We start from the raw sequence: 17,113 nt of genomic DNA, 5'->3' as shown, positions 1-17,113 counted from the left end.
ACAATTACTATGGGAAAGGGCTTGTAATATTAGCTTAGAATAACCTTCTGAATAAAGACATGAACCTCCCATCCCCTAAAATACAGCATGTTTTACAAGATGGCTTCAGATGGCTTGTTATTCTACCAGGTCATACAGAATAAAATGGGAGTAAACTTACTGCAGCTGCAGACTACATACATGGAAGATATCAAGAGATATGCCTGATTACTAGTCTTGCCCAAGTAATAGGCTTTCAAAAATATAATTGAACAAAAACTCAGCATTTTGCTGAGTCTAATTTCTAAATCAATCCTCCCACTGTGCTTCAGGTTTTTATGTACAGTAATTAAGGAATAAGAGGGAAGAAAGGGCATGCTAGAGAGGCATGCTCAGAGTGTACCCATCCTCTAGTATATATAAATATAAGCCAGGTGCTTTCTCTTTCAACTACCAGAACAAATTTGACTCAACAGAAAACCGCATCCAGGACTGGGTTCTTTAGATTCTAAATAGTGAGTCCAATGTCACACCATAAAATAATTCCATAAAAGAAAGTTACATCAGTCACTAACTTCTGTGTTAGGGTGATTAAACCTTCTGTCCATAAAACTGATTAACATTGTCTCTGCAATACAATTCCCCATGCAGCTCAGCAAAGAAGACAGAAAATCCTTTAATGTGACATAACATTAGGTTCGTTACATGCTTTAATATCTATAACATACATACCCTTTGAACCATTTGATAGGTTAGCAAGCTCCCTATTAGCAAGCAGCTATGGCAAGGATATAATAAGAAAGCCCTGCCAACAGCACTAACTTTGCATGCAGATAAAATGTCTTCCTTCAAACCACAAGCATTAAACCTCTGACTCTTCAACTGGCTACCTGCATTTTATCTACTGATACCTGCGTGCCAAATGATCTGTAGCATGTTGCAGTATTTTATTAAGACTTTTCCTCAGGTATTCAAACATAAAGCTTGCTATTGCATTTCCTAAACTCAAGGAGCATAAAAATGGCAAAACTGAAGTACAACCAGTGTAAGATTTTAGGTTGTTGGGTTTTATTTCTTCTCAAATAGTGGACTTCTATAACAAATTGTAATGTGATAAAGAGTCTAAACCTACTCAGCTTCTTGCAGATTCTCTTAGCCTCTTCCACGTTATACACGGAAAAATTGTAGAATGCCATGTCAAAAGCATAACAGTGATCCCTGTACTGCTCCCACTGCAGGGAGCTACTGCTCTGTGGGCATCCAGAGGCTCTGCTTGCTTGCTTTGGCTCTAATTTTCTTTCTGCAAAGACAAAGAAATTGATGTTATTTCTGCTGCAGCAGTTTGTGCCCAGTCTCTGGAATAACACGACGATAAGTATTAACAAGGGCTACTACTGCAACCAACAACCACTATTCAATTAGTTTACATTCCCTCTTCTTGAGTCATGGATGAATTTATTTAAAAATGAGCACAAGACAAATCCCAAATGGTTGGGAACAATTTTTATTGCTTTTTTGTGGTTTTTGACATTTATGGTGTATATTTGATAAGTATTTTGATTTAGAAAAGATACATATATTTGATATTCCTATCTCAGGTGCTCAAGAAGTAACCAGATTTGATTTAAGTTTTCACCACTGGAATGATGAGAATTTATCTCCCTGAAGTATTAAAAGTGTTTTATCATTCCTGATAGAAAACTCTTCTTAAAAAAGGAATCATGTGCAGTATTTCAAACTTGATTTCTACTTCTAAACACAACATGTAAACACAACTACACAAAACCTTAAAAATAACACTTACTGTTTGGAGGGCTGTAGCAAATGGCACCTTCAGCAACATTAGTACATTTTGTACGGTTCCAAAATCCTTTAGTATCCAAAAGAACACAGTTCTCAGTAGTATTTGAGTTTTTTAATTCCCAGGGGTAGTAGTCAAAGTCACTTCCATCTGACCATTCAAAATTAGCTTTACTTCCCTAATAAAGGAAAAAACGAAAAATTTTAAACCACATATGACTGTGCTTTAAATCTCATCCATCGTGAATTAAGTCATGTAGCAATATTTGTCCCTTGTAGAATGATAAATTAAAGAGCAGGTGGTCTCATCTAAATTCACAGTAAATAAATGTACAACATAGTTTGCATTTTCTTAACATAGAAATTTTTATTATTTGTGGGAACTGAGAAAGTACAGCATGTTCACATGCAAGTTTAAACCTGCAATGTGGCTGTTTTATCCTGTGGGGAACATTTTACTTGGTTCCACCCTGCTGTTCCATTTAAGCAATCTGCCTTCCCTGCAATGAACACTAGTGGATAAGTTGCAAACTGCTAAATTGTTGAGATGGCTGCAGTGAGTAGAACTGGGCAGCTCAGGGATGGTTTGCAGGGCTACCTCCTACTTCAGATACCCTCCTGGAAACCCATGACAATGAGGAGTCAGTTGGGAGGGACCCATTCCCAGGTATGCATAGAAATGACACACCTCTGCAGAGAACTATTCCTGCTATTCCTGCCAACTAACTACCACTGCCAGGTCTGCCAATTAGTGAGGGGAGCAGGGTCAGAGCCACAGGCTTTTGGCTCCACAGTAAAGCAGACAGAGGAGGAAGTAGATCTGCAGCTGCCTCCTGCTATTGTGTTTTCTGGGAGGATGGACACTTAACTTACTGAGAGCCTGTTCCTGAACTGCTCTGGAGAGCCAGTCCTGACCTCAACTAAGCAGGTTCCACACAGCCTTGCCCGTCTCTATTTGTTAATGAAATCTGATTCTACAGAGGGCCATAAAGTCTGAAGCCTCTAGAGATAGCACTGCAAATCATGCTTCCTTGTGCTGCAAGGAACAATGACAGAACACTATTATTTTAAACTGTCAGGTATTAGGAAGAAATATCTTAGTGTGCCTACATTCACCAAAATTTAATATTAACACATTACACAGGGTTGAAAATATACTACATGGAAAAGAGATTCTAAGGAACTGGAAAAAAACATCAGACAATATTTCATATCTTGTCCAAAACATTATTTACAGATCTGTTACTGACGTCCCCAACAATATATACTTACATCATGAATTGACAACCCAAGCCACAGAGGATAACCATCCTGTTTGACAATATCTTCTAGAAATAACTGTTCTGATTCACTGTGTACACTTGCTAAATCGCTGTTATTTTGTTGGCACAATCTCAGTGCCTCATACCACGTTAATTTTTTCTGAAGGATCCTGTATGTTCTGTTTCCATGTGGAATAGTGTCAGGCAATGGAGGTTTGTGCTGTTGGTGTCCTATTTCAAAGAATAAGAAGATAAGTTGTGTGCATTTCTTTCATGTTACTAGGAAAAATACAGAAAGCATTAAAATCCATCTATCTCAGTGTAACTCAAGCATTAAAGTGCTCACTACAAGCCACTTCTATCAAGTTAAGTTTACTTTTGCTACTTGGAGCACTGAGTTCAGCAGTTACTGGATGAGCACAGCAAACACATTTTTCCTGATCAGAGTATTACAGCAGTGATGCAGACTGACCAGATGACCCCAGATGCTCATGACAGCTGTGCCATGTGTTTCACTAGGAGCAAAACCAAAGCCTTATTCAGCAGGAACTATGATTTAAACTATGACCCCTCACCCAACACTCCAATACTACTCACCCCTTTCGATTTTACAGGCGAGAATACTGTACATGTTGTAGTGATTAGCATGCCAACTTTGAGAATAATTATAAATATCCCAAAACCCATCAAGATTTACACCAGCAAAAAAATTGTTCTTCTTTATGATAGGTCTTCCCAGCCTCCAGTTATTGTAAGTCAGATGAGTTTCATCATACCACTTGAGAACTTTATCTGTGGAAAATATTTCATATTTATTAAGTCACTGGCATTATGTGTACAAACACCATTTAACTTTGAATATATTAATGATATTAAGAGATGTTCACTTTGGAAAAAATGCTGGGATACTGAAAATTATTCTAAATCAGTTTCATATCTAATGCTAAATATGTTAGCATTACTCATCCTGGCCACTTTACATCCTGCTTTCCAGGGAAATTAAATCTAAACTAAACAGAACATATTTGATCTAATTATCACTCAAACAGAGAGCATGTCAGGTTATTTTCTTCTAGAAGATAAGTACAAATATAAATCATTATAACAGGTTTGCATTCACTTTCACTTTAGTTATAAACTGAAACATGCAAGGAATGTACACTTAACGCTGCAAATTTTGTCTCTGATTCAGATAATGAGAAAAAGCCAAACCCTTAAATCTTACCACTGTCATCATAAATCACACCCAGCCAGACCCACAGAGCCAGGCCGCTGAATGAATGAAGCTGCTCAATAACAAAGTTATTCTCCTCTTCATCTCGAACACTCAGAACAAATGCTTCGGGGTCTGTTGAAACATTTTTTACATTACTTTCTTACAAATCTACCTTTAAGTTAAAAAATAAACTTTTTTTTTCTATTAATGTTAACAATTATTACAGATAAGTCAACCTCTGTAAAGGCCAGATCTTTACAACATAACTAACTGAACAGTGCAAAACCAATTTTCAAATGTATTATCAATGGTTCTATCCCTGGTTTTGTGGATAAGTGAAAGATTTCAGCTCCACAGATGAAGTGATAGTAGAACCCACAAACAAGTTGTATGTAGCAAAAGTTCTCTGCATAGAACATAAAAATACCAGCGAACTTTCATGCTTGAACTGCTCTATCAGAGAAACAGTATTAGGAAAAAGACTGAATTGAAATCAATTAAAAAAATTAAAATAATTTTTGGAAAGATGAATGTCTGAAGGTTTAATACAAGAGGAAATCTGTTCCTGAGGTTATACTTTATTCAGGATGTTCCATACAGCAAAGTTGGAGGTAGCAGGAAACCACGAAGTAAATGTAACTGTAAAGCCAGAATGTTGTCAAGGGTATAACAATTACCCAAACTATTTAAAACTGGCACATTATAATAAAACCCCCAAACAAACACAAAACCTTGCCATTTTTCAGATTTCAGAGCTCAGTGGATCCAAGCTGCCTCTTTCCTCAACTCTCCTATCCATGCTCTGGCACTTTTTATCAGGGTAGTGCAAAGGCAAACAGCATCAGGCAGTGCTACACTGCTGCATTACTGCTACAGCCTTTCCCCACATTCACTCTGCCCTCTGTCATTGTAAGACAGTGACTCAGATCTAACACTCATCTCCCCCAAGCTGATCCAAGTCCATAAATACCTGCAGTATGACAAACTACTTACTCATGTTCCTGCATAAATGATGAGCTTCGTGAGGCTTCAGTTCTCTCCATCTATTTTTTGTTATCATAAAAGTGTAACAATTGTTTCTAAATGATATCCAGGGTGTATTTTTAATCTTATGTGGGCATTTCACTTGTGTAACTTGTTCTTTTTCAGTCTTCTCTAAAAAAAGACAAGACAACATCAGGACATGAATTACTAATAGCACCACCTGGCCTGGCATCCCACAAAGCACTTTCAGGTACCACTTAAAAACATGTAAGACAAATTAAGTTGTCATCCTTTAAATGTGTTATTTTCAGTTTCCTCATTATAGTGATTTTTTTAAAGTAACAAACCAGCAGTAAGCTCTACTAAAGAATACAGATACTTGCAAGTTTTCACAGTTATTTTAAATAGGTTTAAAAATAAAATCCTTACATAGAAGTGCTAAGTGTAGGCCAATAACCAAAAGCTCTTACTGCCTCTAGTGCAGGGTAGATCACTGTAACAAATAAGCTACTTCACAGCTAGCAACACCTCTTAGTTCTAAGGCTTTATCTAATATTTGAGGAGTGAGAGTATGACATCATTAACTATTCCTGCAGTTCCCTGGCCTGTAAGCACAAAACAGTTAATGATGTCATAACACCACACTTTACTGTGGCTCAGGATGTACAGTGGCTTGTGTCCCCTCACAGAATAAAACCAAAACAAATCATCATGGTCTCATAGAGAAAAAGTCTGTGATGATCTCTCAGAAAAATCTTTTTCTGAAGGATACACAACTAGCACAGCTCTTTCCTGGAAGTAAAAAAAAACACATCCTACTACATTCCTGTCTTGTTATAATTAGTAGGTATTTAGAAAGGTTTTGTGAACTTTAGATGATGATTTTCAATTCAGTGTCAACCTTCTACCCTTCTCCATATAGCCATGTACCTTCTCCCTGTAGAAGATTTCCATGTCTGAATAGATTTCAAGAGGTTCCAATATTAAGATGTAAACAGTACAGAGATATTTTAATCTTCTCCCACAGGCAAGTGGGAGAGATTAGTATGCAACAATCTTAGAGAAGCAGTGCAAAGATAGGATCAGTTGGCAATAAGGGCATTAACCCAATGCATCCATTCTGAATTTATTTCTAAGGTACAATTAGATTAAGACCAACAGGTGCTTGTCCCCTGTCTTTGAAGCCAGTTTTTTTTTTTAAGGGCATAGAAATCAGACTGTTGGAGAAAATGTAAGTTTTAAAACGTTGTAATTTTGAAGTTACAAGCTGAAATCATTGAATTCATTTCATAATAAAATAAAAGTCAACTTTTATAAAAATGATGGTTGCATACATACTTTCTGATGCATAGCAAATAGCTCCTCGATTTTCAGAGGAGCAGTCAGAAGTTTTCCAGAAGCCATCAGTATCCAAAAACACACATTCTTCATTTGTGTCTTCATCATCTTCAGACCAGCGACTAAAACTCACATGCTTCCCATCCAGCCAGCCATAATGTTTTCCACCCTAGCATTATTTAAGCAAAAGGGATGAGCTTACACAGAAAAAAAATATAAGGTGCAGAAAATGGTATGAGAATACATTTACAATGGCTAGACATTTTCAGTGTCTCTGATGAGAACTGTAAGTGTTCCACTGCCCTTATGAGCTGATTTCCTGCTCACAATATAACAAGCTTTGTTATTTTAAGTTCTGCAGTTGGAAAAATACAAATTAGCTGAATGGTAAATTATCCAAAGGTAATGTCTCACTACTGTTCTTAAGGAGGAAGGCCTAGCAATGGGATGTCCAAACTGCATCATTTGCATCTGCAAAGCAATGGTGGATATCATCTCCTAATCTTGGAAAACTGCTAATAACTGAGAAGAAAGTCCAGTCTCAGTTACTCTATATTGAGTTGAAAGTAATTATTAAATACTTAATTGATGTTCCTGCCCTGGAGGATGTAGGAAAAAAAACTCCACATAACAAGCAGCATGCTATCTTTAAAAAATCTTACATTTGAAAGTCTTTGGGAAATCCCCCTACTGTTGTGTAATTTGTCTTATATCTTTCTTTTGTGTCTTGATTTCAGCACTGGAGTAACAAGTTCTGTTGACCAGTTGCATTATAATATACTTTCATGTGACATTTTAATTGTGCCCAAATAATGAAGTGTTGCAACAGTGAAGAGCCAGCGCATGCCTGAGCTATATGCCACAAAATGAATCATTTGATCTTCACTTCCAGATAAAAAAATCAAAAGAGATGGGGAAAATAGGTTGTCTGGTTTCCCCATTTTCACTAAGATTAAATGGTTGTTTCATTTAAAAATTTAAAAATATTCTCCATAAAGTATATACTCAAATTTCTGTTTTCCCCTATTTGCTAAAGTATCCAGTAGCCCAGAAGTGACAATAGAAGAACATAACACCACAGTGCTGCATGAACACCACCATACTGTGTAGGTAAGGCACCTCTAAAAAAATTCTAACTTTTTTCTTGCAATTATCTCCAGACTTATGTGTGTGACAAAAGAGATAAACCTGGCCAGAAAGCCCAAGCCATCCCATTAACAGCTGAGACACCTCTCAATCCACAATAAAGATTTTCAAGAGGTCCTCCAGCTAATAAAGATAAAAAGCAGCCCCTCCTGCATGATTTTATTTTTTTTACCAAATAAAAACCATAGGGAGAAAGAAAAACACACTAACCTGTCTCAGAGATGCCTCCCTCAGACTCACAACACAGGTATAAATAACATGAAGTAACAATAGAATCTAAGTTAAACTTCAAAAATGTATCTCCACAAGTATTCAATGATTCATTTTGAATTTTATTTGCCACTTGTAGTTTCGCCCTTCCAAAACAGATTTTTGGGTCATCTTTCTAGAGTGGTACTGTAAACAGTGGTGATGATATTAAATGGCAACACTCATTACTCATTTGTAAACAAAATAGATGACTCAGTAACCTATGTTGCTGCCACCCTACAATATATCCCTTCATCATCAGTGTTTTAAAATAATTTTATCATCATCATCAATTCATCCAGCGGAGTTCAAGAATATGTAACTTGGAGAACTGAAGGTTCAAAACATTTATCTTGAGATGGTTATCCCTAAATTAAAACAGCTTTTAGCCCAGAGAGTAATTTGTTACTGAATTTCTTTAACTCAGGTTTTGTTTCACACAACTGTAGAAATTACCTTAAGCCACAGTTTGAGGAAAAAACAAAACTTACATCTCTGCTGAAGAGTCCAGTCCAGAGTGGATAATTATGAAGAGCAGCCTGAACAGCAAGAAAAGCCTGCTGGAACTGATCTGTAATGCTAACCAGCTGCATCTTGTTATTTATGCATGCAGCCATTGCATCAGTCCAGGACAAATTCTTCAGAATTAACATGTATTGAACATTTTGATAGCTCAATGTTTCATTAATGACTTGCTCTGTCTGGTTATCAGCAGTACCTATACATTGAAAAGAAGAAGTCCAGTAATTAGGTAGTTAAATACTGTAATACATTTTAAACTCCAAATATCTCTGTAACAATCAGAAAAACCTGTTTCACTACACTTGGGAAAAAAAATCTTAGATTATGTAGTAGATTATGCTGATAATTATAGTTAGAAGTAAGCATCATTGATATCTTAAATAGAAAAATATATATTAAAAATAATTATTATTTTCAGCCAATGTATTATTAAATATCTTTTTCTCAATTTAGGTTCATTTTTTTATATGTTATTTTAAATTAATTGCTAATTAATTTATTGAATTAAAAACATATTCTATAACTTCAATTATACACAAACATGAGAGAGCAAGTGCTCTCTGCTGTAATGTAGCAACAGCTAAACATGACTCATTTATCTCTGTGGAGCCTGTGGATTTATGCTTATGCAAATCTATTGGGCCACAGAACCTGTCTATGCAGATCTTGGTACAGCACAGTCCCAGAACTCCTTACTGCCATCCATGAATATAGTGAGAACTGTTTTCACCTCCACTTAACTAACTGCAGAAAATCCAGCTTGCATAGGGAGGGAGATAATTCACTATTTGTGCTCTGAGCACAGAGTGTTATCACAGTTATCAGCACCACACCTGAAGGCACAGCTCAGTGATGCTTGGCTACTGCAGTTAATAGAAGATGCAAATACTCCCATGGGTGGTAGGGTTAAGCATTCAAATGGTAACCCCAGAAGCTTTATACACAACCAAAAAGAAACTCATTCTGCAAAAGGCAGAACCCTCCCAATATTTAAAACACTTGAAGTAGAAAAATGCCTGCAAGGGGTGAGGGGAGGCATCACTATAAATACCAGTATATAAATGGCTGATTGATTGGCTGACAGGACCATTTTCCAAAACACATGACAACAGAAACACAATATTAATTTGATATTTACAGCTTTCAGTAGATCAGAAAACTGACAAGGCTCAAACAGATTGTTTCAAGTAGTTTGTCTGCTGCCAAATGCTTTCACTTAGTAAACAGCTACAAAAGAGAACCATGGAACCCAGGGTGCCATCACACATCAAGGGGTACCAAATTGGAAACAAGGCAGTAAGCAAAATGTTCATTTCTGAAAAAATAATTGCTGATGATTACCATCTCAAGAAATTCTGCAAAACACAGTCATGCCAAGATTTCCAATGAACATGAATCATCTTTTTCCTGATGATAAAGCCCTAGACAGCTTCGACTCTCACACAGCTGTCCCCACAACCTGCTGAGGTCCCTCCCAGCCCAAACTATGCTTAGATCCCTAACACTGTATAAGACCAGACCATAGCAGGACACATTCTCTGTCACTCCAAAAACCTTTCTCATTAAACCTTCTACAGCTGTGGCAAAGAAACATTGAGTATTTAGTCACTTCAGACTAATAAGAGATTGATATAAACAGAAACATTGTCAACCTCCAATTCATAAAAGTCTCCTTTTCACATTTTTATGACATCTCTTCCATCCAAACTTCTAATCTTAACACTTAGAATTTCTGGAGTATTAGGCACTGAGTAAAGAAGATTTTGTATGTTAAATGGAGGTGGGAGGTGGAAATCTCTGCCTATTTGAGACTGAAGAAGGTGGGTGTAGTCTTGGGCGTTTTGTACACCTAGGTTTCTTTGTGTTTGATTCTTTTTTAGAAGATAGCATGTTCATCACTTAAAAGGATTATTTATATAAAGGAACCTACTCAGAAGTGGGTATGCTGAACATTAGCCCATAGCAGTAATTAAATGCACATAATAACTATATGTGTTTGATCTTATTCCAGTAATTGGTATTTGCCAACCCACATGGGGACATCTGAATATTATTTTTAGTTCAGATTAAAAAATCCCACTCACACCAACTCTCAAGTTTTCTCTGGGGAGAGACCAACTTCAACATTTAAAGTCTATGATACTTTATATTCTCATAGAACTAAAAGACAGAGGATGTATTTAAGGAGGATATAAATATTGTGCGATTCCTTCCTAGGGCTTCTCACTTCCACAGTTCTGAAAAGGAATCACTTGTTCCATCCCTCAGTGTACATGACCTCTATACACACAGAACTGCTGGAGCAGCTGCTGAAGTGTAATTCCACTGAGACTGCACAAGGTCTCTCAGGAAAACAGATTCTCCCTGAGCTGGCCTATGAAACACAATAGGGAAAATTCTGAATGGCTGACAAAACAGGCCCCAGATTGTCCTCTACACTCTGCTTTTCTAGAATTTACCTGCTCAGTCTCTACAAGAATCTTGCTCTTCAAGTGAAATCATTTACATGCATTGAAGTCTCCTGGCACATGCACCTTTAAACTCTGGCTGCAATTTATTTTGACTCTTCAGACTTACCTACAGACCGCTGGCATATACCCAAGAAGTGCCTGTCAGCACAAGCAGTGAAATTCCATGTTCCAACATATTGTGATTTGGGATCATTGAGGATTACACCACACTGATTGTTAAATTCTTCATCAAAAAGCTGAGAAACAGAAATATCCTTATCAGACTCAAATAGGGTAAAAACATACTTGTGTAGAGGTGAAGTAACATGAGTCTAGGAGAACCCCAGCTGTCTGAACTTGTTTAAGAAGTTTCAAAGGAGTGGTGCAATACAGCTTATACAGCTTACCTGCTTTACAGACACTACCAGGTGCCTGGACTCAGAAAGTTTTCCTAAGCTAAATACATTTCAGTAGTTGTCATCCAACTAAGGTAAACAGAACTCAAGTACTGTCAGCCACCCTCTTGGCCAATTAAAATGACTAACTGGGGAATTTGGTCTGTTACACATGGGGTTTTTTTTTGACACAACATTCCAAATTTCATTACTCAATAGGCAAAAGAAGTCAAAAGTCAGAACTTACATCCAGTGGAATTTTCCTTAACCTCCCTGTCAGGAGTGGGTGAAAGTTACTATACAACAGTCTACTCTCATCTATCCATTTGTTTTCCCTTGTACTGAAGAGGAACTGTAAACCAATCCAAATATCTTTTGGCAGGCCAGGAAGCAAGGATGTTATATAATCTGTTGGACAGAAGAGTAAATGTACATATTGTGGTTAGGAAAACAACAGTAAACCTCCAAAAGAAGACTTCATCTAAGTATGACAATGTAATCCCTGTTTGTGTTAATTTAATTTTTCCAGCCCTTCATGACTGATGAATGCTTATCATTCCATCCTTCCATTTGATAACACCTTTCATAGTGATTTTATCTGAAAGGAGCAGGCTGTTGGTATTTGCCCTTCAAATAGGAGGAGAAATTAGGTGATTAAAACTGTTCCTTTGCCCACTAATTGGCAGTCTTTTATTCACACACAAATTTAAGAAGCTGCTTTTCCACAAGCCTGCAAGATCTTCTCTTGTCTTGCTGCCCTTTCTGAATTGATGGACGAAGTCTCCCATCTTTCTATTTTACATATCATAAATCAGAACGTTTTTTGGATTCTGGCAGACTTTGTCCACCCCACCATCAGAGACAGCAGGACAGGTCAAAGGAAGTCAGATTTAGCTGAAAAAAAATTCAGCCAGGTAAATCTTGTATCAGACCCCTCTTAGTGAGCATTCTGGGAAGAAACAATGGGCTCTGGTAATGCCCCAGGCACCAAAGACATTCACTAAACTTGACTAATTTAGGAAGACAAATCAAAGCTGTGTAATTAGCTACTGCTGACATGTTTCAGCTATTGGTCACATGCCAGACTAGCCACAGCCTATTTTCTGAACAAGACAAAGCCACTGTAGATTTGCAGGTCGGGGCTAGCCCCCAATACCACCAGGAGGGGTAGAGGCAGCCCACAGAAAGAAGCACATTTTAAGAGGACTGTGTCTCCTTTCCATATAGGTGGTCTCCACTACACAGAGAAAAGAAAAACAAACAAGACAAAATAACAAACACTTCCAATTGCACCAAATCACACGAGGGATCCTGCTATGTTACATCTCAGAATGGCTGTGCTTTTCCAACCTTAAATACACAGAAAAACACCCAGGCCTGAGACATGTATATTCCTGTACATAACCCTATTCCTCCCCAATAACAGCAGTGAAAGAAAATTACCATTAAGCTGCTGCCTGCAGGTACACTCTTGACTTCTCTAGTCTATTTACCATATTTTGTTTGGCAAGAGGTTATTTGCTTATAAAGAAAATATGCACTGTGGGCACTGCAGAATTCAACTGAGCTACTTCAGATACACCCTCAGAGAACTCTTAATTATCCACAAGAATATAGTTGCAAATTCAGCCATATCATTCATCAGTTTATTGCTGAACATTACTTGCAGCCAATGTGAACCCATTTCTTCCTCACTGCATTTCTCTCATTGACCTTAGTTGATTTAGGTGAAACAGTTCTGTCTTCCAGTCCTCCTGCTTCCAATCCTCTCATCAGTATCCTGAAGAGCTCAAAGGGGGTCACTTTGGACACATTGCCACATTAAGCTGCACATGCAGAAACAGAGGGTCCTGTGCTCCAGCTGGCACTGTATTTGCCATCTCATTCCCACACACAGAGCTGGGCTTCTCTTGGAAGCAGCTTCTAAGGTGGTTTTTCACAGTGCAAAGTCTACAGTCTCAGTTATGCTTTAGCTAGGAAAGCCAAACAATTCTTCATTCAGTGATGACCATTTTATGCTCAACTCTCTCAACAAGGTTTTGCAACTTTTTTCTTTTTGTAACGGGTTAAGATCATATAAAGAAGCTGCTCTTCAAACTGGTTCAAGTATCTGGTAACTGCATTTCCATGTTATGTTTCCAGTGATGCAAACAACAGACAACACATTTTTAATCAGTCCTGGATTTTTAGAATGCTCCTAAGTATGCCTGTGGATAACCAAGTGATTTATGCTCAAGCTCGTAAGCAGAACTATTTTGAATATAGAAGAGAAGCTGCACACCAAAGTGCCCCCAGTTCACCACCATACCTTGGTCAGCTTGATCTGAGATAGATGGAAGAGAGCCTCCAAAAGTTACACACTTTTCATTAGCTGCATTAAATGTTAAATGTTCAGGTTTCATCTTTAGAAAACACTGCAAAATAAATATAATGAAAATCATTTTTATCATACCATTCTGCCTAAGACATAAATCAAAAATCTTAAACCAACCCTGAAAACTCACTTCTCATTTCCTTCAATAAAATATAACATTTTTTTTGCAGAAAGCAAGGGACATGATAATAGTTGCAAACATTTATTTGGTTCAGCAGAGTAGTTAAATATAAACAATCTCCCTGACTAATGCCTCACTCATACTCAGTAATTCTTATTTGCCACCTCAGAATCATGTACTGTTTTAGGAATGACAACTCACACATGAACTCTGCAGTCAAATAGTGCTGGTCAGGAACTTGAAATAAGCTACCTTTAGGGAAAAACTACTTGGGAACTCCAAGGTCTATTCTGCAATGATGTGAAGTAAGTTTGCAAACCTTGGCACAACGTAACGTGCAGATTTGAAGATTTGATGCACATATAAAGAATAATGGTGGAGCAAACAACAGGAATGAGTCTCACTAAGACTTTAGATGACTGCCTTAAAACATAGTACTGAAATAATTAATTATTCCATGGATTCTGACTTGTTGGTTAATTCTTAAAAGCTGCTCACTGATTCTTACGTAAATTTAATCATTAAGGCAACTCAGGAAATAGTGTCTGCCAACTTGCTGCCTGCCTATGATTACTCCAGAAGAGCCGCAGCATGCTTCTGCCACAGAAACCTCATCCTCTCTCTCCCTTTCAAATCCTTCTCTTCATCCAAAGAAGGAGCCCAAGACTAGACACTACAACCAATGTTTTTGGACCTAAATGTGTGGCAATGGGAAAGCAAAACAATCTGAAAATGAATGCTTTGAATTTAAGAAGCCGTCAATCCTGAACAAGGGACAAAAAGGGGACGAGATTATTTTAATCACTATAGTTAGTTTTCAAAAGTCCATTTCTAGTCTATTCCTCAACAGAGGGGCTACCTCCTCCTTTCTTTCAGAAAGGCATTCCAGCTTACTGGACTGTGAAGAATAGGCAAGGATGATGAATCTGTGTTATCTCTGTACCTTATTCCGGAACTGCTGCCAGCCTTTAGGGCAACCTCCTTGGACTGGGCGGTAAGTGGGATCATGTTTCTCTAGTAAGGAGGCATTGTTTTTTTCACAGATGAAGGGCAGTTTCACATTACAGTTAACTGGGTAGTCTGCAGAAATAAAAGTTTAACAAACAGTTACGGTAATGCCTATCACACTCCAGTTGCTTTCCATACTTTATGACATGACAAGGACCAGTCTGAAGGGAAATCCGTTTTGGTGCAACCACAGTGAACTATTGTGCAATTGAAAGCATTAAAAATAGCAGTAGAGCAGAAGGCAAGCATAAATCATTTATATCAGACAGTAGTACAATATTCCTAAAGATCCAGAGTCTCACTCTTACTTTCAGTATTACCAGTTTGTATAGGCAGAGAGAATTTGAAAACAGAATATTATTGAAAAAAAGATTTTGTATATGAGGACTAACCTTGTATTCTGGCAAAGAGGGTACACCTAATTGTCAAAAAAAGCCAAAAGGAATCCTTCAACATCTACATGGAGAGCATCAGACCTGCACTGCTTTACATGACTCCTGCAGTCATAAATGGACTGACTTTCTGGTCTAGAGCAATTTTTATCTAACAGAGATGAAAACAGTTCAGCAGCAAACAACTGAATAATGGGGGAAACATGCTTTAAATAGAAATGGTAGAAGACAGGAGGAGCCTCTTGTTCTCTGGAGGTTATACGTTTTCCTCAACATAAAAGTGTTGAAGAAAGGAAGCAATACACTTCAAGTACCACCAGGAGGCTTTTTCATTACTTTGTCTATCCCTTACAATATGACTCCAACAGTTAATGGAATTTATGTCTTCAGATATGTACACGGTTGCAAGAGTTAAGCTCTCTAACAAACAGCTCTCAGACAAACTACAGACCTCAGAACATGTGGCATAAACACAAAAAAGGTAGCCACTAAAACCAGATTTATTTCTGTTGCAAAAAGAGTGACAAGCTATCATAAAAAATTGCCATTAGAATTCAGGTTTGCCTCTGGCCATTAAGAATTATTACCATGGATTCTACCATGAAGAAGTAATAAATGATTCAACAGTCAATCAGATTATCATGAAGAAGCCATTCACTCCTATTAATTGCAGATTGATACCAAAATAGAAGAGCTTGGGTAGAACAGTAATTACTACTTTTTTTCTTTTCAAACAAACACAACAATAGGAGAGGGGGTGAAAAATAAAAACAACCTTACCTCTATACCAGTTCTTTCTGGAAATGTACCAGCAATCTCTCAGTAATCTATCATGGAAGCGTGGAAATAACTGTAAACTGGAGATAAATATTTCAGTTAATCTCCAATCCAATGTGACCTTCACGGAGAAACTCTGATAGCAAGTGTCAGTGCAAACAAAAATTTGGGCTATTAACTGTTTCTAGATGCCCTACACAAACTAGGCTAGAAATAAATAAGTGGCAGGTTCAGCATTTATGTATTGTGCCCAAATTAACTGTGTTGAGATGTGCAGAATGAGATTATTTATCACCATGCTGCAATCACAGCACATTGCCAGGACAAGTGAAAGGAATAGGAAATAGCCCTGGTTTCCTTTTCACAATAGTGCATTGCTATAGTATTTTGGTAAGTGAAGGACTTTCCTTGTAAGAAGCGCATGAATCTTCCCTGCAGACAAGAAGGGAATGATGCAAGATTTGCTGTGAGTCATCCCAGCTCTACAAGGCTATACTAAAAGTCCTCCAACACTTTAGCGTTACCTAACTAGAAGAGTGATGTCTTAAACCAATTTCCTATTTCCTGTTCTTGGGTATTCCTCAATCCTCAGAGTCAACAGACTGGGCACTTTTTTTTGGTCAGTTCTCCAAATCTTAGCAGAACACAGAAGTTTGCCCAAAACCCCAATAAAAGCATTTCAAAGATCAAGGGAATACATTAGCTACTAGGATCACACATTTCAAGGATTCACACAAGAAGACTAAGATACCCAACAGCCCAAAATCTAGAGGCACTGATAACACGCATAAGAAATGGATGACTAACTCAGTTACAATAAAATTACTATGAATTAACTACTCCACTTAACAATTCCTAAAAAGCCCAAAATAAAGCTTACAATAAAGCATCTCATAATTATTCTACATACGGTGAATGATAGCTGTAGCCATAATCAATAAACTTCAGCCACCACTTCTGTTCGCTGTTTGATAACTGTGGAAGGAAAGAACAAAACCCAGTGTTTTACAACCCACAGAGAAAGACCTCCTGACTCTACCAAACATAGAACAATGTGACAAAATTAGTCACAGAGGTACTGAAACTTGACATGTTTTTCT

At 37.5% G+C, this 17,113-nt stretch overlaps 1 protein-coding gene across 4 annotated transcripts in view; it reads right to left on the bottom strand.

Annotated features, from left to right (window-relative positions):
* The window catches only part of LY75 (lymphocyte antigen 75), a 43,938-nt gene that overhangs the window by 3,691 nt on the left and 23,134 nt on the right, over positions 1-17,113 (bottom strand). For 2 of the 4 annotated variants that reach the window (XM_054636550.2, XM_077181522.1), the window contains exons 19-32: positions 16,924-16,988; positions 16,017-16,093; positions 14,780-14,916; positions 13,650-13,755; positions 11,589-11,749; positions 11,074-11,203; positions 8,466-8,692; positions 6,580-6,748; positions 5,251-5,412; positions 4,267-4,389; positions 3,639-3,833; positions 3,052-3,272; positions 1,784-1,958; positions 1,112-1,279 (exon numbers count right to left, since the gene is read on the bottom strand). In XM_054636550.2, coding sequence (XP_054492525.2) covers positions 1,112-1,279; positions 1,784-1,958; positions 3,052-3,272; positions 3,639-3,833; positions 4,267-4,389; positions 5,251-5,412; positions 6,580-6,748; positions 8,466-8,692; positions 11,074-11,203; positions 11,589-11,749; positions 13,650-13,755; positions 14,780-14,916; positions 16,017-16,093; positions 16,924-16,988 — 2,116 coding nt within the window. The remainder of the gene's footprint in view (positions 1-1,111; positions 1,280-1,783; positions 1,959-3,051; positions 3,273-3,638; positions 3,834-4,266; positions 4,390-5,250; positions 5,413-6,579; positions 6,749-8,465; positions 8,693-11,073; positions 11,204-11,588; positions 11,750-13,649; positions 13,756-14,779; positions 14,917-16,016; positions 16,094-16,923; positions 16,989-17,113) is intronic. The other 2 variants (XM_054636551.2, XM_054636552.2) reach the window with 2 other exon arrangements.

The sequence above is a fragment of the Agelaius phoeniceus genome, chromosome 7 (assembly GCF_051311805.1).
Source record: "Agelaius phoeniceus isolate bAgePho1 chromosome 7, bAgePho1.hap1, whole genome shotgun sequence".
NCBI classification, from domain to species: Eukaryota; Metazoa; Chordata; class Aves; order Passeriformes; family Icteridae; genus Agelaius; species Agelaius phoeniceus.
This window is presented reverse-complemented; position numbering and strand designations above follow the sequence as displayed.